At 48.8% G+C, this 27819-nt stretch overlaps 1 protein-coding gene across 2 annotated transcripts; it reads left to right on the top strand.

Annotated features, from left to right (window-relative positions):
• The first annotated feature begins 1168 nt into the window (after positions 1 to 1168).
• Positions 1169 to 27685, top strand: Brsk1 (BR serine/threonine kinase 1). 2 transcript variants are annotated; one of them, XM_050130764.1, is made up of 19 exons: positions 1169 to 1626; positions 3178 to 3272; positions 3395 to 3480; positions 5173 to 5313; positions 9996 to 10112; positions 10201 to 10234; positions 10319 to 10387; positions 16227 to 16373; positions 16843 to 16874; positions 17312 to 17482; positions 18204 to 18301; positions 18699 to 18858; positions 19070 to 19130; positions 19530 to 19899; positions 20300 to 20348; positions 20443 to 20566; positions 21130 to 21328; positions 23341 to 23430; positions 27383 to 27685. In XM_050130764.1, the coding sequence occupies exons 1-19, from the start codon at positions 1497 to 1499 to the stop codon at positions 27538 to 27540; spliced, it is 2331 nt and encodes a 776-aa protein (XP_049986721.1). In that variant the 5' UTR covers positions 1169 to 1496; the 3' UTR covers positions 27541 to 27685. The 2 variants fall into 2 exon arrangements, with proteins under 2 accessions (XP_049986721.1, XP_049986722.1); XM_050130765.1 differs by lacking the exon at positions 1169 to 1626 and having other exon boundaries at positions 3395 to 3484.
• Positions 27686 to 27819: the final 134 nt, after the last annotated feature.

The following is a 27819-nucleotide window of genomic DNA, read 5'->3' as shown; positions in this document are numbered from 1 at the left end:
CTGTTCTACATAGTGAGTTCCAGGACAGCCAGGGCTACATAGAGAAACTCTGACTCAAATAAAAAAAATGTTTATTTTTGTGTAAGGGTGTTTGTCCATGAGTATGTCTGTGGACCACACGTGTACTCGGTACCCTGGAGCCAGAGTCCCCTGAAATTGGAGTTACATATGGCCATGAACTGCCACATGGGTGCTGAGAATCAAACCTGAGCCCTCTGGAAGCAACCTGGTTGTCTCAACTGCTGAATCATCTCTCCAGGGCTGTAATCCTGCACTTGAGAGACAGAGGCAGGAGGATCAGAAGTTCAAGGTCATCTTCAATCACATAATTTGAGGGCAGCCTGGGCTAGACTTTATCTTAAAAAACAATAACAGGAGCTCTGATAATGGTGGAAACATAGACTTTGCCCCAGTGGTACAGAGTGTTGACCTCAGAGGACATGGAGAAATAGATCACGCTTGGGTCTACAACTCCCTTCTGTCTCCTTTATCCTCTGCTCACCCCCAACACACACAGCCTGCAGTCTGTTCCCATCTAAGTCGGGCAGCTTCCCCTCCTCCTGTGAATACCTGCACCCCTGACAACCCTTGCTTCTCTTTGTCTGCCTCCATGTCTCCTATCCCTGCCCCTTTCAGTTCCTTTTTATTTTCGGGGGGTGGGGGTGTCTCACATAGCCAGGCTGTCCTCAAACACACTATATAGCTGGAATGGCCTTGAACTCCTGGTCCTCCCTCCTCCCTTTTCTCTTTCTGTCTCTCTCTTCCGCCCTGTCTCTGCTACCCTACATCTTCCCATCTATTAATGTATGTCAGACTTCTCTTTGTGTCTCCATCTCTGCCTGTCCACTGGTCCTGTATCTCTCTTCATCCTTCCAGGCATCCCTCTCCCCTCCAGCATCCCTCCCCTCCAGCATCCCTCTCCCCTCCAGCATCCCTCCACCCATCCCTGCATCTTCCCACCTCCTCTCCATCAGTCCAGCTTCCAGGCCCGCCCCTGCCACTCCCCCTCCCCTCTCCGAAAGGGTTAACTGTGGGGCAGGGCCGGGAGTCCCCGGATGGTGATGTCAGCGTGCCGGAGAGAAAGGACGAGGTGGCGGGGGGAGGCGGAGAGGAGGAGGAGGCGGAGGAGAGAGGGCGCGTGGGGGGGCGGGGGGTTCTCGGCCTGCAGCATCCGCCGGCCCCGCACTTCAGACCCCCCCTGCAGGGGGAGGCACAGGAAGGGGGGGGCCGGCCAGGATCGGGCTGGGGAGGGGGGGCCGCGCAGCCCCCCCGACCATGCTGACTCCAGGGGCCTGACCCCCCCGGCAGCCCCCCCTCCCCCAGCTCTGCGGCCCACCGACTGGGGGGGCCAGCCAAGCCCCCTGGGGACCCCCGGAGAAGTGGGGAGCAACCGGGGGGGCCGGGACGGAGGTGTCGCCGGCCCCCACCGGAGGAACGGGTCTGCGGGCCGCAGGGGGGGCGGCCGGGGGACCGGTCGGGCCGGGACCAAGGGCACCATGTCGTCCGGGTCCAAGGAGGCTGGCGGGGGCTCCCCCGCCTACCACCTCCCACACCCACACCCACCCCAGCACGCCCAATATGTGGGCCCCTATCGGCTGGAGAAGACGCTCGGCAAAGGACAGACAGGTGAGCCTAGAATCTAAGCGGACACCTGGGGCGGGGGCGGGGTGCAGGAGGGGGCAGAGGGCGGGACCACTGGTATTTAAAGGGCAGACCCCTGGGTCCCACATAGAGAACGGGCTTGGGTTCTGAGTTCCAAGTGTCCACGGTGTACGGATGTAGGGACTTTGACTCTGGGACCTCGAGAGGGCAGGGGTCTGGGACTTCTGGGTCTGAAGGAGAAGCAGGGGTCTGGACTCCTGTGGCTCAAATAATCCAATTGGGGCAGATGTTGGAGGGGCTCCAGGAGCAGTGGGAAAGCAGGCCCGTTGCGGGTGTGGGGCCCCGGCTGATTCTGCAAGCTGAGGCAGGCGGGTGCTGCAGTACAGCCGCAAGCAGGGTGGAGGTGCTGGCAGGGTGGAGGTGCGCCTATCCTGAGAGAGGCTGCTTTCTGTCCCTCTTCTCAAGCTCAAAGGGGGCCACCTGCGCTCTGGCAGCAAGCTGGAGCCTTAGGGTGTGAGGTCGACCGCATTCTCCTCATTCTGCACAGTGTGGAAACAGGATGGAGAGGCGGGCTCTAGGAAGCTCAGCTCCCAGGAGTGGCCCTGGAAAGCAGGGTTCTATTTGATTGTTGCTAAATGCTGACTGTGACCACAAGCATCTCCTTCTGGGCAGTGGGTGGAGGTTATCTGGGAGTTGACCTCTAGTATTCCAGGCTGTAGGTCCCAGGTTCCTATGAAGCTGAGCTCCAGGCCTAAGACAGGAAAGGGAAGACAGACTTTACATCCTGGTAGTAAGAGTGTGAAGTGTTGTTGACCTCAATTCATGAACTATGGAAGGTGGAGGGGTCGGGAGCCTGGACTCCTGGGTCTGAGGGAGAAGGGCTGGGGCCAAGACTTCTGGGTCTGAGGGTGGAGGGTTGAGACCTGGATTCCTGGGACTGAGAAGGGATTATGCATCTGAGCTCTGAGTGCTCAAGTCCTTTAGTTAAGGACTCTGAGAAATAGGCAGGTATCCCTGAATGTGTGTGTAGGGGGAGGGGATGCTTGGAATTTGCTTGCAGTTGACCATGGTAGCTATTTTTTTAAGAGTTTTTTTTTTTCTTTTTTAGATAATTGAAAGGTTGGGGTTTGGAAGGAAGCGAGGATGGGGAGGCTTGGAAAAGAAGAAAATCTGAGAGTGTATTCTTTGCGAGATTATGGGGCTTCTGAAATCTGAAAGGCAGAGAATTCAAGGGAGCGATGGCTTGGTTGAGAGAGCAAGGAGACAGATTGGGAGAAAGAAAATCTGGAAAGATGAAGTTGCGCAGACATACCAGAAGGTCAGAGAGTCAGAGTAAAAGCAAGGGGTAGGATGAGGGTAGACAGTCGGAAGAGACAGAAGTGGACAAGGGAAATTGGAAGGGAGTGCACTTTGTAGGAATGGCAGCTGTTAGCCACCAGTTCAAATGCAGGTGATTCAGGGGGAAAAAAAAGGGTAGTCAACCCAGGATGGGGAGGAGAATGAGGGTTTGACAATTTAAGAATTGGGGAGAGAGCTAGGAGAACACCCCATATTTATTTTAAATCTAACCTCCAGGGCTGGTTAAACTTGGGGTACACTGCATCACTGGTCAGAAGGTCGCCGTCAAGATCGTGAACAGAGAGAAGTTGTCGGAATCGGTGCTGATGAAGGTGCGTGCATGTGTGTGTGTATGTGTGTGTGTGCATAAATATGTGTTTGTAGCAGGAGTGCCCTTTGGTGCTGAGGTGGGGAGGTCACGCTGACCCCTTCTCTTGTGTCCCTGGCCCCTCAGGTGGAGCGGGAGATAGCCATCTTGAAGCTCATCGAACACCCGCACGTGCTCAAGCTCCATGACGTCTACGAGAACAAGAAATATTTGTAGGTATTTATAGACGCCCAGCCCCTCTATCCTCCCACCCCATGTTATTCCAAAAACCAGACCTAGTGTAGCCTGTCCAAACTCAAGCTGGTAGGCTGGAGATGGAACTCAGTTGTAGAATGCAGGAAGCCCTGAGTTCAGCCCCCAGCACTGCAGAACTGGACTTGTTTGTAATCTCTGCTCTACTGAGGTGAGGCAGAAGTATCAGAAGTTCAAGGTCACTCTCCAGAGTTGAAGGCCAGGATGAGTTGCTCGTGACCGGGTCCAGTCACTTCCCTCGGTTACAGTCACAGGAACACCCTGTAATTCACACTTGGACCTGATGCTACTAACAGTACAGTAGGACCAGAGTGGTTCTGGGTGGAGGACAGAGGCTGAGCCTCTTTGCAGCTGTCTTTCTGCTTCAGCCTCCTGAGTAAATGGGATTACCAGACTGCACCAATTCCACCTAACTGCCTTTCTCCCTAAGGCATTTAGGGTTAGCATTAGCCTAGTAAAGCCTGAAGGGTCCTTCTAAATTCCCCTTCTGGGACATCTGAGATCTCTCCTATCCCAGCATCACTTCCGCGGCCAGGGCTGGCCACCACAACAATAGGCCTCCTCTGAAGTCCTGAGGCAGTATCACAAAGTCCATTACCGTCCTGTTAAGATAGGGGTGAGGGTCAGCTGTCTGGGCATCGGAGAATGACTCTTTGTCCAGACTCTGGTGGCCCAGAGAACAGCTGGGCTGGACAACAAAAGAGGGGACAGACCTCTCGCTCCCTCAACCTTCCCATAGTGTAGAATGAAGCCACTCCAACATCCATCAGATTGATAAGTACAGGTTCCCCAGACTGGAAGCAGTGCCCAGCCCCAAGTCCTCATGGGAGTTATAGTCCTTAGGCTTCCCAGGTGTGGAGGCAAGCAGTCATTGTCTACAAAGTTGATGGTTACCACTCCCATTCCACCATCCAGGCTGAGAGAGGGCTCGTGAGAGTTTGTGCTTCACATGGGAATCTAGCCGACCAAAAGCTCAGAAATCGAGTTTTTGTTTCCCAGGAGCTGATAGGAACTGGAGGTTTAATCTTCCAAAGCCTGATGGGATTTGGAGTCTCTAGAATCCAGGTGGCTGATGGGAATTGGGACTCTCTATGTCCCAGAAGCTTATGGGAAGTGGGAGGGGGTTGCTTTGTTTTTGCATTGTTGTTTTTATAAACTTCTTTGAATTACTGGGAGTTGTAGTTTCTCTCTGGTGTACTATAATTGTTACTGCCCACGAATGAAGGAGCACTTTGGTTTTTTTTCAAGTCACAGACTTGTGACAATTAGAGGATTAGCCAGGGGGTTGGGGAATGTGCTAATGGGACTAGGGTCTTTATTTCCCAGAGTTCCATGGGAATTATGATTTCTGACCTGAGGCGCCAATGGAGTTGCTTTATCTCCAAAAACAACCAACAGTTTCCTTGTGACTCTATGCTACCCGGGACTAGTGGGAATTGAGTCTGGTTTCCTAGAGACGTGTGGGTATTGGAATCACTTCTCCTAGGGCTTGTGGCAATTGGAGTCTGTTTCCCAGGAGCTCATAGTAGTTGACGTTTCTTCTTTGCAGTTACTGGTGGTAAATTGGGGCTTCACCGTCTTCGGTAAAGGGAGACCAGGCCTTGGTCCTTCACATGCCCCTTCCAGCCCTCTGCCCCGTCTATGTCTTTCAGATACCTGGTTCTGGAGCATGTTTCTGGCGGTGAGCTGTTTGACTACCTGGTAAAAAAAGGTAGACTGACGCCCAAGGAGGCTCGGAAGTTCTTCCGCCAGATCGTGTCAGCGCTGGACTTCTGCCATAGCTACTCCATCTGGTGAGGGGACAGCTGCAGGGGGAGATGGCTGAGGGTGGCCCAGGAGGCAGGTTCCTGCAGCCGCATGGAGGGCTGAGCAGAAACCAGTGTGGTTAGCCCTTAACCCTAACCTTTTTTAAATTCCTGGTATTGTAACTCAGACCGTATTACTTTACCCTTTAAAAAAGTGTACAGTTTCATAGTTTTAAATACACTTTCAGTCTTGTGTATGGTTGCTATGTAATTTTACAACTTTTTAAAAAATTGTTTTGTGTGTGTGTGTGTGTGTGTGTGTGTGTGTGGTTTGGGGCGTGTGTGTGTGGTTTGGGGCTTGTGTGTGCTAAGCAAGCACTACCGTTTACCATATATCCCCAGCTTCTTTCTCCCTCCCTCCCTCCCTCCCTNAACTTTTTAAAAAATTGTTTTGTGTGTGTGTGTGTGTGTGTGTGTGTGTGTGGTTTGGGGCGTGTGTGTGTGGTTTGGGGCTTGTGTGTGCTAAGCAAGCACTACCGTTTTCCATTTATCCCCAGCTTCTTTCTCCCTCCCTCCCTCCCTCCCTTTCTTCCTTCCTTCCTTTTTTTTTTTTTTTTTTTTCTTTGTATGTGTGAGAAAGAAACCAGGCTTCTTATAGCCCCTCTGTATGTAGACTAACCTGCCCTCAAACTCATTGCAATCCTCCTGTCTCCACCTCCTGCACACTAAGATCACAGGTGTGCACCACCACATGCATTTCTGTATTTGTTTTTTTTTTGCATTATATTTTTTACTGGTGTGTGTGGGAAAGTGTTTACACACATGTGTACACGGAGGTCAGAGGACAACTTTCAAGAGGTTGTTCTCTCTACTTTGTGGATCCTAGGGAATCAAACAGGTCATCAGGCATGGAGGCAAATGCCTTTACCCATGAACCATCTTGCCAGCACTTCTGTCCTATTTAACGCCAACTCAAGGTCACTAAGAGTGGATCCTATGGTTTCTTCTAGATGTTGTAAAGCGTTATCTCTTGCATTTAATCCTGGGGTCCCTTTCAAGTTAATAGTAGTATTTGATATGAGGTAAGAATTGCAGCTTGTGTTTTTGACATATGAATATCCCTGCAAAGAGACTCCTCAATGACTTCAGGCTAGACAAGACATGGTGCATGCAGCATTTAGTGTGAGGAGTGCATACCTGTAATCCTAGCCCTCAGGAGACAGAGACAGGAGCATCATTGAGGGTTCAAAGCCAGCCTGGGCTATATAAAGAATTTTATGCCACCGAGGGCTGCATAGAAAAACCCTGCTTTAGCCAGGCCATGGTGGTGCACGCCTTTAATCTCAGCACTTGGGAGGTAGAAAGAGGTGGTCTCAGTGAGTTTGAAGCCAGTCTGGTCTACAAAGTGAGTTCCATGTCAGGCTCCAAAGCTACAGAAAAACCCATCTCGAAGAAAAACAGAAAGAAAAAAAAAAGAAAAACCCTCTTTTCACAGGAATGGTGGCACATGCCTTCAATCCCAACACTTGGGAGGCAGAGACGGGGATTTCTGTGAGTTTGAGGCCAACTAGGTCTACAAAGTGAGTTCCACAACAGCCTGGACAGGACTGTTATACAGAGAAACCCTGTCTCAAAACACATACACACACACATCTTTTTTTTTTTTTTTTTTTTTTTTTTTTTCTTGAGACATGATTTCTCTGTAGCTTTGGAGCCTGTCCTGGAACTAGCTCTTGTAGACCAGGCTAGTCTCAAACTCACAGAGATCCTCCTGCCTCTGCCTCCCGAGTGCTGGGATTAAAGGCGTGCGACACCACCACAAGCTCAAATCTTGGGCTTTTTTTTTTTTAAAGATTTATTTATTTATTATGTATACAGTGTTCTGTCTGCACATATGTCACCAGATCTCATTATAGATGGCTGTGAGCCACCATGTGGTTCCTGGGAATTGAACTCAGGACCTCTGGAAGAGCAGGCAGTGCTCTTAACCTCTGAGCCATCTCTCCAGCCCTCTCAAATCTCGTTTTTACAGACAGAGTGGAGGTGTGTGGCTAAAAAGATTACTCAGTGGTTAGAACATGTAATGTTCTTACACGGGATCCAAGTTCAAGTCCTACTACCCATATCTAAAGTCTCACAACTGCCTTTAAAGATGGGATGCCTCTGGCTCCACCAGACACTTGCAATCACATGTGCGCGCGCTCGCGCGCGCGCGCGCGCACACACACACACACTTTAAATCTTTTTTTTTTTTTAAGATTTATTTATTATGTATACAGTGTTCTGTCTGCATGTATGCCTGCTGGCCAGAAGAGGGCACCAAATCTCATTACAGATGGCTGTGAGCCATCATGCGGTTGCTGGGAATTGAACTCAGGACCTCTGGAAGAGCAGTCCGTGCTCTTAACCTCTGAGCCATCTCTCCAGCCCCCCACGTTAAATCTTTTTAAGAGGCAACTAAATGCTAGTTATTAAAATTAAGTACAACACTTTTTTGAGCAGCCAGGGTACGAAGTCCTGGCAATGAAGACTATAGCCTGTAGGGGGCACTATTCAGCGTATTGTGTCTGACCCACTTACTGACTGCTTCAAATAGAAACTGCAGAATTCTACAGCTCCCCCCCCCCCTCCACATTTGACCTTAAATCTTGAGTTTGGTCCAGGAGTAAAGGAACCAATTGCCTGCTTTGGGTGGGCAAGGTTTTTTTTTTTTACATGAAGCCTATGCTGGTGATATATGCTTTTAGTCCCGCACTCAGGAGGCAGAGGCAGGTGGATCTCTGTGAGTTCCAGGACAGCCAGAACTGCATAAAGAGACCCTGTCATAAAAAAATTAAAAATTAAAAAATTATTTGATATGCCCACAAATAATGATAATAATAACAACAATAATAGCTGGGCATGGTGGTACATGCCTTTAATCACAGCACTTGGGAGACTAGTAGATCTGTGAGTTCAAGCCACCCTGGACTACAGAGTGAGTTCCAAGACCACCAGGACTACAAAGAAAAACCCTGTTTTGAAAATAAAAACAATAAATACAACTACTTGATATGGAACTCTTTTTATTTTTATATTTATTGGGGTATTAAGGAAGACCGAGTCTCTTGGTGTAGCCCAGATTGGCCTGAAACTCATATCAATCCTCCTGTCTTGGCCTCCAGAGTGCTACGGTTATAAACATGGCACACCATACTTCACTGTATTTTTTTTTCTAAGACAGGATTTCTCTCTGTAGCCCTGACTGTCCTGGAAGTCGCACTGTAGACCAGTCCGGTCTGAAACTCAGAGATCCGCCTGCTCTGCCTCCCAAGTGTTGGGATTAAAGGTGTGAGCCACCACTGCCTAGCATATATGTATGTGTATATATGATTTATTTATAATTTATTAATATATAGTACTTTGCCTCCATGTATGCTTGCAGACCAAAAGAGAACACCAGACCTCATTACAGATGGTTGAGAGCCACCATTGGTTGCTGGGAACTGAACTCAGGACCTCTGGAAGAGCAGGCAGTGCTCTTAACCTCTCAGCCATCTCTCCAGCACCTTAGCTATATTTTTATATTTCTCTTTTTTAAAAAACATTTATTCCTTTTTGTTTGTGGGAGGGTCAAGTGACTTGTCCCACATGTCGAGATCAGAAGAGAACTTTTGGGTTCTCCGTTCATGTGGCTTCTGATTATTAGAAATATAAAAATTGGCCAGTGAGATAGTTCAGCAGGTGATGGTCCTGGCTGTCAAGTCTGACGACCTGAGTTTGATCTCTAGAAGCCACGTGGGGTGGTGGTACATACCTCTGGAGGTAGAGACAGGTAAATCTCTGTGAGTTTCAGGGCAACATAGTGAGACCCTGCCTCAATAAATAATTTTAAATATTTAATAAATAAAAATTTAATAAATAAAAATTTATTTAATTGGGACTGTGGAATGGCTCGGTGGTTATGAACACTGACTGCTCTTCGAGAAGACCTTGTTCCAATTCCCCACACTACATGGTAGCTCACAATCATCTACAGCTCTGGTTCCAGGGGATCCAACATTCACTGTTAGGCACCAGACATTCACATGGTGTCAACACATGCATGCAGGCGAAATACTCGTGGGACTGTCGAGATAGCTCAGTAGGTACAAGAACTTGCAGCAGTGCAAGCCCAGTGCTTAAGAGGCAAAAACAGAAAGCTCCCTGGCATTAGCTGGGCAACTAGTCTAGCCATATTGATGAACTCAGATATAATGAGACCCTGTCTCAAAATGCACAGTGGAGAGCCATTGAGGAGGACCCTAGATACCAACTTCTTGCTTCCATGTGCATACACATACGTATGTACACGCCATCACACAGAAAGGCATGAAGAATCAGGCATAAGTGATATATGCCTATGATCCCAGTATCTGAGAGAGTGAGGCAGAAGGATTGATTCAAATTGGAGGTCTACTTAGGCCACATATCAAGACATTATGGCATGACCCTATCACACATACACATACACACAAAGTCAGGCTTGAGGGCATATATTTGTAATTCCAGAACAGGGGAGATAGAGGAAGGAGACCAGGCAGGATTTCAAGGCTGTCCTGGACTATATAATCACCGTGAGGGCTATCCTGGGCTACAAGACACCTTGTCTTTAAAAAATCTTGGAAGTATCTCACTCTAAGAGGTGGTGAGTAAGTGAAGATGGGCTTCTCTGGGGGCAGCCAAAGCTGAACTTGGCCTGTTTGTCTTAGTCACAGAGACCTGAAGCCAGAGAACCTGCTGCTGGATGAGAAAAACAATATCCGGATAGCAGACTTTGGCATGGCATCCCTGCAGGTGGGGGACAGCCTGCTGGAGACCAGCTGCGGGTGAGTCTCAGAGTTCCTGGGAAGGATAAGAAGCTGGCCAGAGCTCACACCCTCACACCACTGTCTCTTTTTCCTTCTCTTCCTTCAGGTCTCCCCATTACGCATGTCCAGAGGTGATCAAGGTGAGTGAGGGGCGAGGGGAGGTTAAGGGAACGGGACAGAGTGGCAACAGAGATGCAGTTGAAATGATACCTTTTGCCTTCCAGGGAGAAAAGTATGATGGCCGCCGGGCAGACATGTGGAGCTGTGGAGTCATCCTGTTTGCCCTGCTTGTGGTAAGGCGCCTTTCGCTGCTACCACCGTATATCTGGAATAGTGTCACCCAGTGGAGCATAGAACCTTTCATGCATCCTCACCTCTAGCGTCACCTCCAAAGGAGTGAGAGCATGTGTGTGTCCATGTGATCTCTCAAATGTTTGTAAGCATGTGTGGCTGTATGGGTATATATCTATGTGAGTGTGTGTGATGTCTCTTGACATATGTAGGTTTTTGTGAGAGGGATCTGGAAAATATAGGTGCCATCTACCAAATATGTGTGTGTGTAGGGGGTGATAGTAGCATGAATTTTAATCGGGCTTAATGATAAAAACTTAGAGTCAGCTATCAAGCAGAGCAGCCAGCCACTAGAGCTCTTACCTCTCCCAATGCTCAGACCAAAGGGGCGATCCTGTCCTCAGACTGCACTAACTCCTGTTTCCTCCCGCCTTATCTTCCTCTCTCCGCCCAGCCATATCATTCCTGTCTCCACCTCCCTAGTGCTGGAATAAAAGGCATGTGATCCCAAGTGCTGGGATCACCTTTGCTTGAGCTGTGTTTCTCTTTTAGACTGGGTCAATTTCACATAGCCCAGGGTGGCCTTGAACTGACAGAGATCCATCTGTCCCCCAAGTCCTGAGATTAAAGGTGTGTGCCACCACTGCCTGGCCTCTCTAGTATTAGCTCTGCCCTCTGATCTTCAGGCAAGCTTTATTTGTTAAAATACAAACAAAATATCTCAAATATATGTATGTTGTGGATGAACCCATGAGTCTAAATGTATGTGTGTATGTGTGTGGATGTATATATAGAGCACTGGTCCTCAACATTACTAATGTTGCAGCCCTTTAATATAGCTTCTCATGTTGTGGTGACCCCACCCCCACCAACCATAATTTTTTTTTGAGACAGGGTTTTTCTGTAGCTTTGGCGCCTGTCCTGGAACTCACTTTGTAGACCAGGCTGGCCTCAAACTCACAGAGCTCTGTCTGTCTCTGCCTCTCGAGTGCTGGTATTAAAGGTGTGCACCACCACCACCCAGCAATAAAATTATTTTTGTCACTACTTCATAACTAATTTTGCTACTGTTATGAATCATAATGTAAATATCTGTGATTTCCAATGGTCTTAGGCTGCCTCTGTGAAAGGGTCCTTCAACTCTCCTCCCCCTCAGAAAGGGTCGTGTCTCACAGGTTAAGAACTGCTGACATAGAGAGACAGGCGGTGTCTCCTGTCTTCCAGGCTAGCCTTGAACTCATATATAGACAAGGATGGCTTTGAACTCCTGGTTCTCCACCCTCCACCTCCCAAATGCTTGGATCACAGGCATCTACCACCATACCTGTGGTGTTAAGGATTGAACCCAGGGTTTTGCATGCTAGGCCTAGAAGATTCCTCCATCCTTACTAGTCCTGTGTTTTACCTAGTGAATATCCTCAGCCGCATGACCATTTCTCCCAGAAACTTCCCAGAGCCTCGCTCTTTGCCCTCCCTCACCCCCATCCCCAGGTCAGACCTTGTGGTAAGCGCTCCTCTTCGCTCCTCTTCTCGGCCGTGGTCAGGGTTGTCAGTATGCATTTTGTTGCATAATTTCTCAAGCCCCATCTCCTTTCCTTGCCTGTCATAAGCTCCTTGAGTTTGGGACCCATATCAGTGGCTTTCATCTTTGTATATTTGTTGACTCATCTTTGCAGACCCAGAGTTGGCCTGTCGTGACCCTCCTACTAATGTAGCATGAATTAATAAGTATCTCAAAGCAGGCTTTCTTCTGAGCGTAGTTGTTTTTAGATTTATTTTTTTATTTATGTGTGTCTGTGTGTACATGTTGTCTATGGAAACAAAAAGAGTATGAGAACCTCTGGAGCTGGAATTAAAGGTGGCTCTACGCCTTTTAGTGTGGGCATTGGGAACTGAACTTAGGTACTCTGGAAGTACTCTTAACCACTGAGCCCTCTTTCTAGCACCCTGAGTGTGCTGTTTGTTTGTTATTAAGACTTTCTTCTTTCTTTCTTTTTTTTTTTTTTAAGATAGGGTTTCTCTGTGTAGGCCTGGCTGTCCTAGAACTTGCTCTATAGATCAGGCTGGCCTCAGACTCAGAGATCCACCTGCCTCTGCATCCTGAGTGCTGGCATTACAGGCCACTATTGCCAGACTAAGATTTATTTATTTTTATTTTATGTATATGAGTGTGTTGCCTGCATGTATGTCTGTGAACTTTGTGCTTGCCTGATGCCTGCGGATGCCAGAAAAGCAGTCTAAATCCTCTGGAGCTGGAATTATGGACAATTTTGAAACACCATGTTGATCCTGGGAACCAAACCTAGGTCCTCTGAAAGAGCAGCAAGTATTCTTAACTGCTAAGCCGTCCCTCCAGACCTATTTTTTAGGTGTTTTGAGACGGTTTCATGTAACCCAGGCTGACCCCAAACTCACTGTGTAGCTTCCCTTGAACTCCTGTGCCTCCTCCCACCGCCCGTGTCATGGGTGTTATTATTTAAAACCCAGCAGGAAGAGAGTCATACCACAGGGCTCACATGGGAGGTTAACTGGAAGAGGAGAAAGAAGGGGCAGAGAGTGACAGAAGAGAAAATGACGAGAGAGAAAGAGATGGGAGGTGGACAAAGCTCACCTTTTATAAGGGGACATAGTGAATGTGCACCGGGGGCGCTCACACTGGCTGCAGCTGCGGACCTATCCTGTCAGGACCCCAAGGGCAGGCCAGTACAAATGCCTGAATACTAATAGTGGGGATACGGTGCTGGCAGTTGAACACAGGGATTGTGTATGCTGGGCAAACTCTCTACAACAACTGGGCTAGACCTCCAGACCCATCTCTCGGTCTTATGTCATCAAATGGGGAGATGACAGAATTCAAATCTTGGCCAAGTATGCCACTCTCTTCCTGTAAGCCTCAGTCTCCTTATGGGCCCAGCGTGAATAATTACAGTACCAGCAATCCTGAAGATGTCCATTAAAGGCAAGATCCAGTTCTGTATCCAGACAAGCAACAAAAAGCATGTTAAAAAACAATTTAGAGTTGCTACCAGTTGACCTTGATCAAAGGGGGTGCAGCAGTGGGTAGAAGGAACCTAGCTGGCTCTCCAGAAGTAACAGATCACGATTCCAGTCCTCGCTAACTCACTGTTCATAATGATTATATACAATGAACTCCCGAGAGTAACGAGGAGCAGCTGTGCTGTGACAGTCCCCATAAGATCCTTATAGTCCTTCCATAGAGACGAGAGAAGCTGAGGCTCACTGTCGACACATCAGGCCCCAGACAGAGCCAAAGGTGGGCTTTTGGACTCCAAGACCAGCAGTGAGGTGGTCTCTCCCCATCTTCCTTTCTGTCCATGCTCCTGAGATACAAGGGACAACCATTTAAGACACTTGGAAAAACTCTGAGACACAACATCACCTCTCCCAAGAGCCCTCCTCCAACTCCTTAGGTCAAACCAGACTCCCTTATTCTGTCCCCAATCCTTGTGATCACATCATCCCATTTAGCCCCAGTCAGCCTGGATTTTTTTCTCTTTGTTTCTCTTTTTATTCTCTTATTTTTGCTATTTTTAAACGTTTATGTATTGTATGTGTGTGTGTGTGTGTGTGTGTGTGTGTGTGTGTGTGTGTCCGTGTATCCAAGGCATGCACGAGGTCAGAGGACAACTAGCGGGAGGCAGTTCTTTCCTTCACCGTGTGAGTTCTAGGGATCAAACCCTGCTGCATAGGCTTGGAAGCACATGCCTTTACCCAATGAGTCATTTCATGGCCCTGTTTGAGACAGGTTCTCATATATCCCAGGCTGGCCTTGACCCCATTATGTAACTGAAGACGACCTTGAACGTGCATGCTCCTACCTCCTCTGGGTGCAGGGTTACAGGAGTCAACTCTGTGTCCCTGCAGAGACAGTGCCTGGGCTCATGCACAGCTTGTGCTCGCTCGACAAACACGCTACTGCAGCCGAGCCACACTCCCAGCCATTTTATTTTTCCCTGCTTCCTTCGTTTGTTTTGTGGTGGTGTTTGTTTCTAACAGGGTCTTTCTATGTAGACCATGCTGGCCTCGAACCACAGAGACTGCTTGCCTAAATCTGCCAAAATCTGGGATTAAAAGTGTACACCCCCACACCAAGCCCTCTTTAGTTGTTTTTAGTTAGTTAGTTAGTTAGTTAGTTAGTTAGTTAGTTAGTTTGAGACAGGGTCTCACTGGTAACCCTGGCTGGCCTAGAATTCACTACGTAGACTAGGCTGGCCTTGAACCCTCAGAGATCCAGCTGCCTATGCCACCCGAATACTAAAATTACACCACAACCAACCCTCTCATTTGTTTTATTGGTACCTATTTATTTATTATTCCTTTCTGCTGAGCCACCACACCCGAAAATCTCCTGCTTTACTCTCAGATTTGGTGTTGCTATATAACCCACACTGGAATAAAACTCTTTATGTAGTCCAGGCTGGCCTCAAACTTGCATCAGTCCTCCTGCCTTAGCCTCTTGAGAGCTGGCATCACCAGCATGCATCACCGCGCCTGGCAAATACAATGTGATAAGCGTGGTGGGACTTCCCACAGTACTGGGATTGAACCAGGGACTGGTATTCGACAGGCAAACACTACTGAACTGTATCTCCAAATGTTCTACCTGTTCTTTGGGTTGTTTGGTTGGATGGTTATTTTAGGGGTTTTTTGTTTTGTTTCTTTGTGTGTGTTTGTTTTTTTGAGACAGGGTTTCTCTATAGTCCTGACTGTTTTGGAACTCACTCTGTAGACTAGACTGACCTCGAACAGACATCCGCCTGCCTCTACCTCCCAAGTGCTGGGATTAAAGGTGTGTGCCACCACTGCCCAGCTCTTCCACCTGTCTTTTGTTGTTTTGTTTGTTCATTTGTTTGAGTCAGAGTCTCACTATGTAGCCCAGGCTGGCCTCAGGCTCGCAACAGTGTTTTAGAGACACACTTCCCCCTTGCAAATCTCAACGTCACTTACATATTACACACTGGACAGCCTTTGCCAAATTGCCGAGCTTCTTGTGTCTTAATTTCCCAATCAAAAGTGAGAATTATGGGCTGGAGAGGTGGTTTAGTGGCTAAGAGCACTTACTGCTCTTCCAGAGGACATGAGTTCTATTCCCCACACCCACATCAGGCAGCTCACAACTGTGTGTAGCTCCAGCTCCAAGGGATCTGGCTTCCAAAGCACCTGTATACACGTGGCACACACACAGATATACCTAAATAAAGTTTTTTTTTTTCAAGTGAGAATTATTTTGGTTTTGAGGTACGTTTTTGTTTTGTTTCTGGTTTTTGTGTGTGTGTGTGGTTTTTGTTTGTGGCCATGTGTTATGTCACCCAAACTTCCCCCGAATTCACGATGTAGCTGACCACTACCTCCCAAATTCTGGGATTGTAGGCATATGCAACTACATTGGTGCTGGGAATCGAACCCAGGACTTCTTGAATGTTAGGCAAGCATTCCACCAACTGAACTACATCTCCAGCTTTGTAGGCGAGGCTATTAAGAGTGTCCTCCCCGGGGGCCTCTTGTGTCCATGGTGACAGTGAGATATATGAATGCATCGTTAGTGCTTGGAACCTCACCTGGCCGATCTTAAGCTCCTCCTAAGGCAGTGGTTCTCAAGCTTCCTAATGCTGCGACCCTTAAATGCAGCTTCTCGTGTTACGGTGACCCCCAACCATAAAATTTTTACATTGCTACTTCATAACTATAATTTTGCTATGTGTTTTCCGAAGGTCTTAGGTAACCCCTGTGAAAGAATTGTTTGATTTCCCCCCACAAAGGATTCGTGACCCATAGGTTGAGAACCACTGACCTAAGGGGTCTTGATAATGTCTTGCACAGGGGGCACTGCCCTTCGATGACGACAACCTGCGCCAGCTGCTAGAGAAGGTGAAACGCGGGGTCTTCCACATGCCGCACTTCATCCCTCCGGACTGCCAGAGCCTCCTGAGGGGGATGATCGAAGTGGAGCCAGAAAAAAGGCTCAGTGTGAGTTGTAGGGACTAGCAGAAGAGGAATGTGCGTGAGGTGACAGAACTACCAAGGGAGTCATGGGACCAGTTTCTGGAGCACGCCTGTAAATTCGTAGATGGTTGAGTTCAATACTTAAGCTACAAGACCAAGGTCCAGCCAAACTTACAAACTAGAGAGAAAGCGGTCCAAGGTTGAACCAGGGAGTTCCGGGCCTTCAGGATGGCTTATTCGGATTAGCAGGGGTTGGAAAGGCGGGCACTATGCATGCGGAAAACTGCCACCCAGGGTCTAATAATGGTCAGTCTGTAGGCGCACGATACAATACACTTTACTACAACCAGAGGAAATCATGATATGTCATCCTGCCTCTGGTTAGGGAGGTCAGGGACCCCCCAGAGTCAGCTCTAATCAATTTTCTTTAATTGCTCACCTTCTGTGTATACACGACCTAATTTCTGCTTCTCTGTGACCCACCCCTTCACAGCTGGAGCAAATTCAGAAACATCCCTGGTACCTGTGAGTAAGAGGGAATTGAAGTTGGGTACCCAAGGGAGGTAGGGCATTGGGGCCAGAACAGAGGTGGACAGTGGGATGCCCTGTTCCTGATGGGTGGAGCAGGATGGGAGTAACTAAGTCTCAGACTTTTGAGTCCTGGCAGAAGAGGACAAAGCTGAAGAGGATGGGATCAGGGGGAGGGTGGAGTGGGGTGGGGGAGCTCGGGGTCCTCAGGGTCAGAGAGAGAACTAGGGTCTGGACCCTCTGGGTCTGAAGGAGGAAGACTGGGGTCTGAACTTCTGGTGAGGAGAGCTAAATCTTGATTTCCTGGGTCCAAGGAAGCCAAGCTGGTGATCCAGGTCCTGGGAGGAGTAGCCTGGGCATGAGACCTAAGCCTAGGATGATAAAGGTTCTATTGCAAATGCTGGTTTCTACAAAGTGTTTCTGTACCTTTCCAGGGGCGGGAAACATGAACCAGACCCTTGCCTGGAGCCAGCCCCAGGCCGCAGGGTAGCCATGCGGAGCCTGCCTTCCAATGGAGAGCTGGACCCTGACGTTCTGGAGAGCATGGCTTCTCTAGGATGCTTCAGAGACCGCGAGCGGCTGCACCGAGAACTGCGAAGCGAGGAGTAAGCTCCCAAGCTCCTTTCACGGGCACCCCACTTCACCCTTTGAGTGGGTTGTGGCAGTTCTCTATACTGCCTGCAGGGGGTGTACCATGTTCAGACTCAGGGGACCGACAGACTAGAGGCAAGACTTAGAGCTGGTGTGTGCTTAGGAACAGTTGTGACCTGGAGAGGAATGCAGGCATGGACGATGTCTGCGTTATGTAGAACTTAATATGTACTTAGTAAGTGCCCCAGGGTTAGCTACTGTTACTCTTGTGATGTGCATTGACCATAGGAAGACAACTATGCTGAGCTGTAAGAAAATGGCATTCTGGATCAGAGAAGAGAAATAGGACCTGAACACCTGGGTCTGAGAGAGGAGGCCTTGGACTTGAAGGATTGTGGTGGGGGGGTGGGGTCTAGACTTGAACCCTTGGATCTGGGGACAGATCTACTAGGTTGCCTGAGCTCAAGGAACCACCGGACCCAAATTCCCTAATTTTACATGTATTTCTTTCCCATTACATTTATTTACATATGGGAGGGGGGTGGTGCCCGGCACGTTTGTGAAGAGCAGAGGATAACTGGCAGGAGCTCAGTTCTTTCTTTCCACCACGTGGGTCCCAGGGAGCCAACTCAGGCCAATCAGACTTTAGTAGCAGCACCTTCGTTCATCTCCAGCCCTGAGCACTGATTTCTGACCTCAGTCCTTCCTTAACCGCCTCCCTCTTTCCTGTCTCAGAGAAAACCAAGAAAAGATGATCTATTACTTGCTTTTGGATCGGAAAGAGCGATATCCGAGCTGCGAAGACCAGGACCTGCCTCCACGGAATGATGTTGGTGAGAAGGCAGATTGGGCATTCAGATCCCAGGATTCCCAAGGGAGGAGGATGCTATAGGCCCTGGGAGTTTATGTTTAGACACCTAGATATTTTTGAGAACCTTGCTTTGCTCTGGGCCTCAGTTTATCCATGTGTTTGCTTTTGTTGTTGTTGTTTATTTGTTTTGTTTGTTTTGTTTTTCAAGACAGGGTTTCTCTGTGTAGCTTTGGGATCTGTCCTGGAGCTCACTCTGTAGACCAAGAGATCCATCCACCTGCCTCTGCCTCCCAAGTGCTGGGATTAAAGGCGTGCACCACCACCGCCCAGCTCCCCATCAGTTTACAAGGCAGTGTATATGTAGTGTGTACAGCTGAGCAAATTTATCTACTAAGGGGTTTGATGCTCTCTCCCTTCAGACCCACCTCGGAAGCGTGTGGATTCTCCCATGCTGAGCAGACATGGGAAGCGGAGGCCGGAGCGGAAGTCCATGGAAGTCCTGAGCATCACAGATGCTGGGAGTGGTGGTTCCCCAGTGCCTACCAGACGGGCCTTGGAGATGGCCCAGCACAGTCAGAGGTGAGAGCCTATCCCCTCTGGAAGCATCTTCAGCCCCAGAAAATAAAGGGAGCAGACATTCTAGACCCTGCTCAACCTCAAGTGTTCTCATGCCCAGGACAAATGAGGACCTGCTTGGTCCTCATTCCCTCATCTGGGAGGATATGGAAATGAAAGACTATCTGAACCCTTTAAAACTCTCTCAGATTTGCTTTTTTAATCCTGTAAACAGATCCCGCAGCGTCAGTGGAGCCTCCACTGGTCTATCCTCCAGCCCTCTGAGCAGCCCAAGGGTAAGGCTAGACCCTCAGGTGAATGGAGACAGATACGGAGAAGTCAGAAAAGATTGAACAGAAAACAGTTTCATGAGGCATTCTTACCCCCAGAAGTGTCAAAGACCCCATTTCTGTGTCTTAGGTTTGGATTTGTAGTATATCTGAAGGGTTTAATCACTTATCATAAGTTCTTTGAGCACAATCAGTGTGCCAGTCTCTGCTTAAGTTGGGGTTGCAGTCTTAGTATGGTGATTAGAAACAGTGCCAGTGTCTCAAATACTGAGTGTAGGCGAGGCTGACTGGACTACAATTCCCAGCATGCCTCGCATCCCTTCCCAGCGAGTCTGAGCAAGTAGTGCTTCCAAAGCATCCTGGAAATTGTAGTCCAAACTCTTACCAGATCCTGTTTTTCCACAGAGTCCGGTCTTTTCCTTCTCGCCGGAGCCAGGCGCTGGAGATGAGGCTAGAGGCGGTGGCTCCCCAACTTCCAAAACACAGACGCTGCCTTCTCGGGGCCCCAGAGGCGGGGGCGCTGGCGAGCAGCCACCGCCCCCCAGTGCCCGTTCCACACCCTTGCCCGGACCACCAGGCTCTCCGCGCTCCTCCGGCGGAACCCCCTTGCACTCACCTCTGCACACGCCTAGAGCCAGCCCTACTGGGACCCCGGGAACGACACCACCTCCCAGCCCAGGCGGTGGCGTTGGGGGAGCTGCCTGGAGAAGTCGTCTCAACTCCATCCGCAACAGTTTCCTGGGCTCCCCTCGCTTCCACCGGCGCAAGATGCAGGGTAGGGGTTTCAGCAGATGCAAGACTGGAGGTTGCCAACTTCTGAATTCTAATGTGAGAAGGAGGAGCTAAATGTCCTTTGAGCCATTTCCATGGGGGGGGGGGGGTCTTCAAGTAGAAAAGAGCCATCTTCCTAAGTCCCAAGACAAATGGAGAGATGATAAGGTTTGGAGCAAAGAGGGGGTTTCGGGGAGGAGATGGGGACAGGCCCTGTATGATGTATTCTGTCCAGGGGGCTTGAGTCCCACCCTGATAGGCTTGGCCTAACCACTGCCTTTCCTCAAGGGGACAGGTCAGACTTCTGGGTTAAGGTTAGCCATTTGAGATGTGACTGCACCTACAGGGCCCTGGATGATAAATAATAAAATGTGTTGACTACTTTCTCTCTCCTTCCTGACCAGTCCCCACTGCTGAGGAGATGTCCAGTTTGACCCCAGAATCCTCTCCCGAGTGAGTTCGACAAGGGAAGGAGCCGAATGGGAACGGAGGGGATTTATCTCTTAGTGTCTTCCTGAGCCTCCTGCTTCTATCCCCTTTCACCCAGGCTGGCAAAACGTTCCTGGTTCGGGAACTTCATCTCCTTGGACAAAGAAGAACAAATATTCCTCGTGCTAAAGGACAAACCTCTCAGCAGCATCAAAGCAGACATTGTTCATGCCTTTCTGTCGGTGAGAGCCCCTGCACACCCATTGACCACAAGGGTACACTCCCTGCCGCTCTACCCCTGTCTTCCTTCTGAGACTCATGGAATTTGTAGTTTTCCAGCAAGAGTTGGACTTGGTCAGTATTGGACAGGGAGGCAGGAACAGACTATAGAAGCCAAAACCTAAAGTGCTAAAATAAGACCCTAAATAACAGAATCCTGAGTACCAGTGGAAGGTGAGTGAGTTGCCATGCCTTGCCACAAAATCTGAGGGTGGTAACGACCATTCTCAGTGGACCTTAACGCTTCCTACTTAGTCCCAGTCCCATAGCCCTTTGCTGTAGGGCTGATAGGTTTTGCGATTGCCAAGACATGTGACTTGTGGAGGAAGGGAAAAGTGTATTTCATGTGATTCTATCTATCCCAAAGATAGCGGAGACCACATGAATTTGGATTCGTTCTTCCGAATGTAGGGCAGAAGAACTACAGGCACCAGTGGCTGATGAGACTTGTTCCTCGTCCAGAGCCAGGTGTAGGATGGTTGTCTGTCCCTTAGACTCATCCCATTCTCATGTCCTCACCTTCTAGATCCCCAGCCTGAGTCACAGTGTGCTGTCACAGACCAGCTTCAGGGCCGAATACAAGGCCAGCGGTGGCCCCTCCGTCTTCCAGAAGCCTGTCCGCTTCCAGGTGGACATCAGCTCCTCTGAGGGTCCAGAGCCCTCACCCCGAAGAGATGGCAGTAGTGGAGGTGGCATCTACTCCGTCACCTTTACTCTCATCTCTGGTGCGTCTCTCCTGACCAGCCTTGGGGTATTCGAGATCTCTAAATAGAATTTTCAGCACAGGAGGGCAGCGAGAACAGGAACTCAGCACAGAATTCTGATTCTGTGAGCCCCTCCCTCCCAGGCTTTCCGTTCCCAATCTTTCCATGGGTGGGTCTAGTGAGATTATTTTATGGATATCAGTAATCCCTCATTTGTCAAAGAGAGAAATCTATGGAGTAGTTTGTGCTACCTTCTCATCTTCTATTAGAAGTGTGAGCGTGCTAGCCTCAAATATAAGTGTGCTACCCCGACCAGACATCACCAGTCTACCCACGGAGTTCTTCCTGAGCTCAAGTGTAGCCTTGGAATTTTAACTCCAGGCAGCAATGACCAATCAAGAGTTGGCCTGACAGAAGAAAAACCACAGGAATGTCTTGCTTCTAATTCTTGGTTCCTGGGTCTTAATGTTAGAAGTACATACATAGGCGTATTCCTCTATCTGCTTTCTTCTTCACCAGTTTTAATATGTTATGGCAAGGGGATGAGTTTGCTCTGAGAGCTTGTAAAGCAGACTGCATTGAGTGTGTGTGACACAGCTGTCACATGGAGGTCAAAGGTCAGTTTGTGAGCATCAGTTCTCTGCTGCCATGTGGACCCAGAGGTGAACTCGGGTTGTCAGGCTTTGCTGCAAGTGTCTTTACCCACTGCACCATCTTGCCAGTCCACAGTTGTTGGTTGTTTTTTTTTTTTTCTCTCTCACACATTTTCTTCCTTTCTTTTTCTTTTTCTTTTCTTTCTTTTTTTTTTAAATTATTTATTTATTATGTATACAATATTGTGTTTGCGTGAATGCCTGAAGGCCAGAAGGGGACACCAGACCTCATTCCAGATGGTTGTTAGCCACCATGTGGTTGCTGGGAATTGAACTCAGGACCTTTGGAAGAGCAGGCAATGCTCTTAACCGCTGAGCCATCTCTCCAGCCCCTTTCTTTCTTTTTTTAATTTGGTTTTCGAGATGGAGTTTGTCTGTTGTTGGAGGAGTCGCTTGTTCGTCCCGGCCACCCATAACCAAAATAATCACACAGAAACTGTATTAATTAAATCACTGCTTGGCCCATTAGCTCTAGCTTTTTATTGGCTAACTCTTACATCTTAATATAACTTATTTCTATTAATCAGTACATCACCACAAGGTCGCAGCCTACCAGCAAAGTTTTAACATATCAATCTCCAGTGGTGGATCTATAGTCTCCCTGACTCCGCCTTTCTTTCTCCCAGCATTCTGTTTAGTTTTCCCCACCTACCTAAGTTCTGCCCTATCAACAGGCCAAGGCAGTTTCTTTAATCATTAATGGTAATCACAGCACACAGAGGGCACTCCCACATCAGTCTGTAGCTTTGGAGCCTGTCCTGAAACTCACTCTGTAGACCAGGCTGGCCTCGAACTCACAGAGATCTGCCTGCCTCTGCCTCGTGAGTGCTGGGATTAAAGGTGTGCTGCACCACCACCATGCTTAGTTTTCATGTTAAAAATTTTTTATGTATATGAATATTTTGTTTGCATGTATGTCTGTGCATCATGTGTGTGCCTGATACCCAAGGAAAACAAGGAAGGTACCAGATTTCCTGGGACTGGAGTTACAGGTAGTTGTGAGCCACCATGTGGGTGCTAAGAATCAAACTTAAGTCCTCTGGAAGAGCAGCCAGTGCTCTTAACAGCTGAGCTGTCTCTCCAGCCCCTCACTTATTTTTCTTACATTTTTCCCCCTCACATCCTTAAGGAAAGTTAAGGGAGCAACAACATCTATTTAAATAGAAACCAGCACCTATCGTTATATTAAAATGAAGATGTCAGGGTGTAATAGTATTCCTTAGGTGCACTACAGAGATCCATTTGGGAACCAGTTATTGACACAGACCCAACAGAGTCAGCAAAGTTACCCCTTAGAGGAGGACAGACTTGCTTAATAGAGGGACCTTGCCTGCCTCTGCTCTGAGTGACCGTGTTTCCTATTTGCCCATCGCCCCACAGGTCCCAGCCGTCGGTTCAAGCGAGTGGTAGAAACCATCCAGGCACAGCTACTAAGCACTCACGACCAGCCCTCTGTGCAGGCCCTAGCAGGTGCGTACCACACAGCCAGGGTGACCAGGTACAGACTCTGTGCAGGCCCTAGCAGGTAGGTACCACACAGCCAGAGTGACCAGGTACAGACTCTGTGCAGGCCCTAGCAGGTGGGTACCACATAGCCAGGGTGACCAGATGCAAATTCGGCCTTCTCTTCACTTTGGAGAAGCCAGACTGACCCACTTCTTGGACTTTTGGTCAGTGTCTTGCTGAGGCCTCCCCTGCACTGTTGGGAATAGATTTCCCACAAGAGGCTGGGCTCTGAGAAGGGATGCCTCAGCACTCCAGAGGCCCTAAGAGGACAGTGGCCTCCATGTTGGGAGCCATGGAACATGGTGCCACAGAGCCGTGGTACTCTGTTCCGTGGGAGATTTACCAGCCATCCTGGTGTGCCTGGGACTGGGGACAAGGCATGACCTTTAGACTAAAACAAGGACAGATAGGATATATTATTGGCTCGCTTTACAATGTCATTGGCATTGAAGGACATAGTTCTTATCTGGCTTCCATGGGGAAGAGCGGAGGCCAGGCCTCAGGGAAGGGTTGTAATTCACCCAGGTTTCCATAAGAGAATAACATAAACTGGCCAGGGGTTAGCTCAGAGGTAGACCATTTACCTAGCAAGGGTTCCTGGGTCCTATCTCCAACAGAGAAAAAGAAAAGCAAAAAACATAATCTGGGTGACTTTTTAAGCAACAGGAAACCAGGTATGAAGATGCATGTCTGTAGTCCTAGCATTCAAGAAGCTCAGGCAAGGCAGGAAGGTTGCCAGAAACTCAAGGCCATTCTGGGTGACTAGTTCCAGCCATTTTGTCCACTTAGTAAAACTGTTTGAAAGAAAACAAATAGGACCGGAGGATGCGGCTCAGTTATAGAGCACTTGCCCAGCATGCACCATGCTCCGGGCTCAGTCCTCGCACCACGTAATTAGAAGTGGTGTCACACAGCTGTAACTCGGGCAGCATTTTGGAGGTGGAGTGGGGGATCAGAAATTCAAGATCAGTCAAGCAATGGTGATGCACGCCTTTGATCCCAGCACTCAGGAGGAAGAGGCAGGCAGGATCTCTGAGTTTGAGGCCAGCTTGGTCTACAGAGGGAGTTCCAAGACCACCAGGGCTACCCAGAGAAACCTTGTCTTGAAAAACAAAATAAAGAAAAAAGAAAATGAGGGCTGGAGAGATGGCTCAGTGGTTAAGAGCTCTTCCAGAGGTCCTGAGTTCAATTCTTAGCAACCACATGAAGGCTCACAAACGTGTATAATGGGATCTGATGCCCTTTTCTGCCATGAAGGCTTATGTGCAGATAGAGCACTCATATACATATAAATAATCTTTTTTTAAGTGTTTTTAAATGAAAGAAATTCAAAGTCATTCTCAGCTATGTATCGAATTTGAGGCCAGAGAAATATTCATGAGACCCTGTCTCAGAAATAAGCAAGATAAAATTTTTTTTAATTATTTTTTTCAAAAAGTGTTATTTATTTTGTGTACATGAGTGTTTTTGTGTGCATGCTTGGTGTGTGTGTGTGTGTGTGTGTGTGTGTGTGTGTAGTCCAGAAGAGGGCATCAGAGCCCTCGGAAGTGGAATTACAGAGGGTTGTAAACTCGGTATTGAATGCAGGTCCTCTGTAAGGGCAGCCAGGGCTCTTAGCCAGGAAGCCATCTCTCTAGCCTGGGAGCTTCTGTCCAGAGACTGTCCCAGGTCAAGGCAGCACACAGATCTGGTGTTTGTTGACAGTCCATTTCCCCGTGCACAGATGACCTCTTCTCTCTACGTCTCCTTAGGGTTCACTTTTTGCCTTTTTCAGATGGGGTCTCATCTATCCCAGACTGGCCTCAAGCTCCATATGTAGACAAAAATGATCTTGAACTCCTGACCCTTCTGCCTCTGTCCCAGATGCTGGCATTTAGGCAGACACCATCAGTCTAGCTTTCACTGAGGCCTTTGATAATTTCATGGCACTAATCCCATATATGAAGGCTCCACCCTCAAAATCTAATCATCCTCCCAGAAGCCCCTACAGTTTCGGGTGATGATTCCAGCGTGTGAATTATGGGGACACAACGTTTAGCCTGTAGCACAGTACAAGTGTGTCTGCCATAGCAACCAGAGATGCAGAGATGGGAATTCTAAGTGAATGAGGCTCCGTTTGTAGGAGCATGCTGAATACACAAGAGTCCTGTGAAATCAGCCTGACATCTTTCTGTCCCCGTCCCCATAGAAGGGATTGAACACAGAGAACTCAGCAATGAGGAAAGCAGCCACTGGAGGACACTAGTAGCTTGACTCTTGACAGGGCTCATCTTGACCTTGGAGTCACTACTTATGGCTAACAATAAATGACCTCAAGCCAGCTGGTAGTGGTGCACACCTAGAACCCCAGCATTTAGGAAGCAGAGGCAGGTAGATCTCTGTAAGGCCAGCCTGGTCTACAGAGTGAGTTCAAGGACAGCCAGGGCTAAATAAGGAAACCTTATCTGGAACCCCCCTCCCAAAAAAAAGACCTCAAAGTTGGCCCCTGAAACAGTTTTCATCGTACTGCCCTGGAGGTGCGACACTCAAGCTAACCTCAGGGTGTCGTCCTGAGAGCTGTCCTTTTTTGCCCTATGGCTCCTACCTACACCTGTGGCCACATCCTCCAGAGCCAGTACCACTGTACTGCCCCTGGCACGACTGGTTCATTTAAGGACGGGTGACTAACCTGGGTCTACCCAGGTAATCCCAGGTAGTCTCCCCACCCACAGGGATTATCCTGAGTCACACAGATGATCTCAGCGTTTTCACAGGTCCCCAGCTTTACGATGTGAACATGGGGGGGGGGCATTATTCAGCCTCCCTGGGGGGTTATTTGGTAGCGTGTGGAGACTCTTTTTTTGATCTTCTCACATGGAGAGCAGGAACGTGTTACTGGCATCATGTGGGTGGGGAACAGGGATGCTGAAAAACCTTGTAACTCACAGAAAATTTCTCACAACAAAGTTATTCGGGCCTCAGTGCCAGTGCCCAGGAGGATTAAGTTAAATGACAGTTGCTGCAAGGAAATACCTCACAAAGGCAGCTTCAGGAAGTGGGGACTGGCAAGAGGGCTCCTCTAAAGGTGCTTGCCACTAAGCCTGACACCCCGAGTTAGGTCCCCAGGACCCACGTGATGGAAGGGAGAACACATTTCTGCAAGTTGTTTCTTTTCCACACTGGAGCTGTAACATATACACACACTTAGAAAGTAAGGGAAGTTCCAGGCAGCGGTTCTTCATGCTCTTCATCCCAGCACTCAGGAGCCACACAGGCAGATCTTTGTACATCAGAGGACAGCCTGACGTTGAACTCCATGTACACACAAAATCATATGTATGCGAGGTATGGCCTTCCTCGGGCCAGTTGAACCAGATGGGTTTCAGACCCTGAAACAGTTCACAACACTGTGAGCCCCATTCCCGTAAAATTACCTAGTTATCAAAAAGGGGTACTGCAGTTATCAGCCCTGTGGTTGCCTCTGAGAGCTGAGAATTTCTTGTGATGGGCTAACCTGGGCCTCAGACAAGCTGGGTAGGTTTTTTCCGAAGCTACAAAGCACCTACTACCCTCCAGGCCTTCTATAAGAAAAGGTATGCTTCCCTATGGCAGCTGTCTCTGGGACTTGAAGTCTCACAGGTGATGAATTTGGTCTCCGACTGTTATCACTACTACATTTATTTATTTGTGTAGGGAGAGTGAGCCCCATGGTGTACATGTGGAGGTCAGAAGATAGCTCGGAGTCAGTTCTCTCTCTCTCCTCCTCTGTGGGTCCCAGGGATCAGACTTAAGTCATTGAGCCTGGTGACACCTTTACCCACTGGACCATCGTGCCAGCCAACTTTGGTTTCTTGGGGTGACTGAGACCAGCAGACAGGAGTCTCAACCTGGTTTCAGCAGCCTATCAGCCCATACAAAATTACTTCTTCCTTCACAGATGAGAAAAACGGAGCCCAGACCCGGCCTGCTGGTACCCCACCCCGAAGCCTGCAGCCCCCACCAGGCCGCCCCGACCCTGATCTGAGCAGCTCTCCCCGCCGAGGACCCCCTAAGGACAAGAAGCTCCTGGCCACCAATGGAACCCCTCTACCCTGACCCCAGGGGGTCAGGGAAGGAGGGGGTCCCCCTCCACCCCCCTTCCCTGCCCCCCTACTGTGAATCTGTATATAAGGCCCAAGGAGTATGTTGGGAGGTGGGGGGACATAAAACTCGGCCTTGCCCTGCAGGGATGGGTCTCCAGGGGCCGTGCCCAATGGGGGGAGGTTCTAGGGCAAAAAGGGGGAGGGAGTTTCTATTTATTTATTGATTAATTTATTATTTTATTTATTGATCAATCTCTGCGGGTGGGGTGGGGGAGGGATGGGAGCTGGTTGG

This window comes from Alexandromys fortis, unplaced genomic scaffold (assembly GCF_014885135.2).
Source record: "Alexandromys fortis isolate MF-2015 unplaced genomic scaffold, M_Fortis_MF-2015_v1.1 scaffold_344, whole genome shotgun sequence".
NCBI lineage: Eukaryota > Metazoa > Chordata > Mammalia > Rodentia > Cricetidae > Alexandromys > Alexandromys fortis.
The sequence above is the reverse complement of the archived record's forward strand: the minus strand, read 5'-3'. Positions and strand labels throughout refer to the sequence as shown.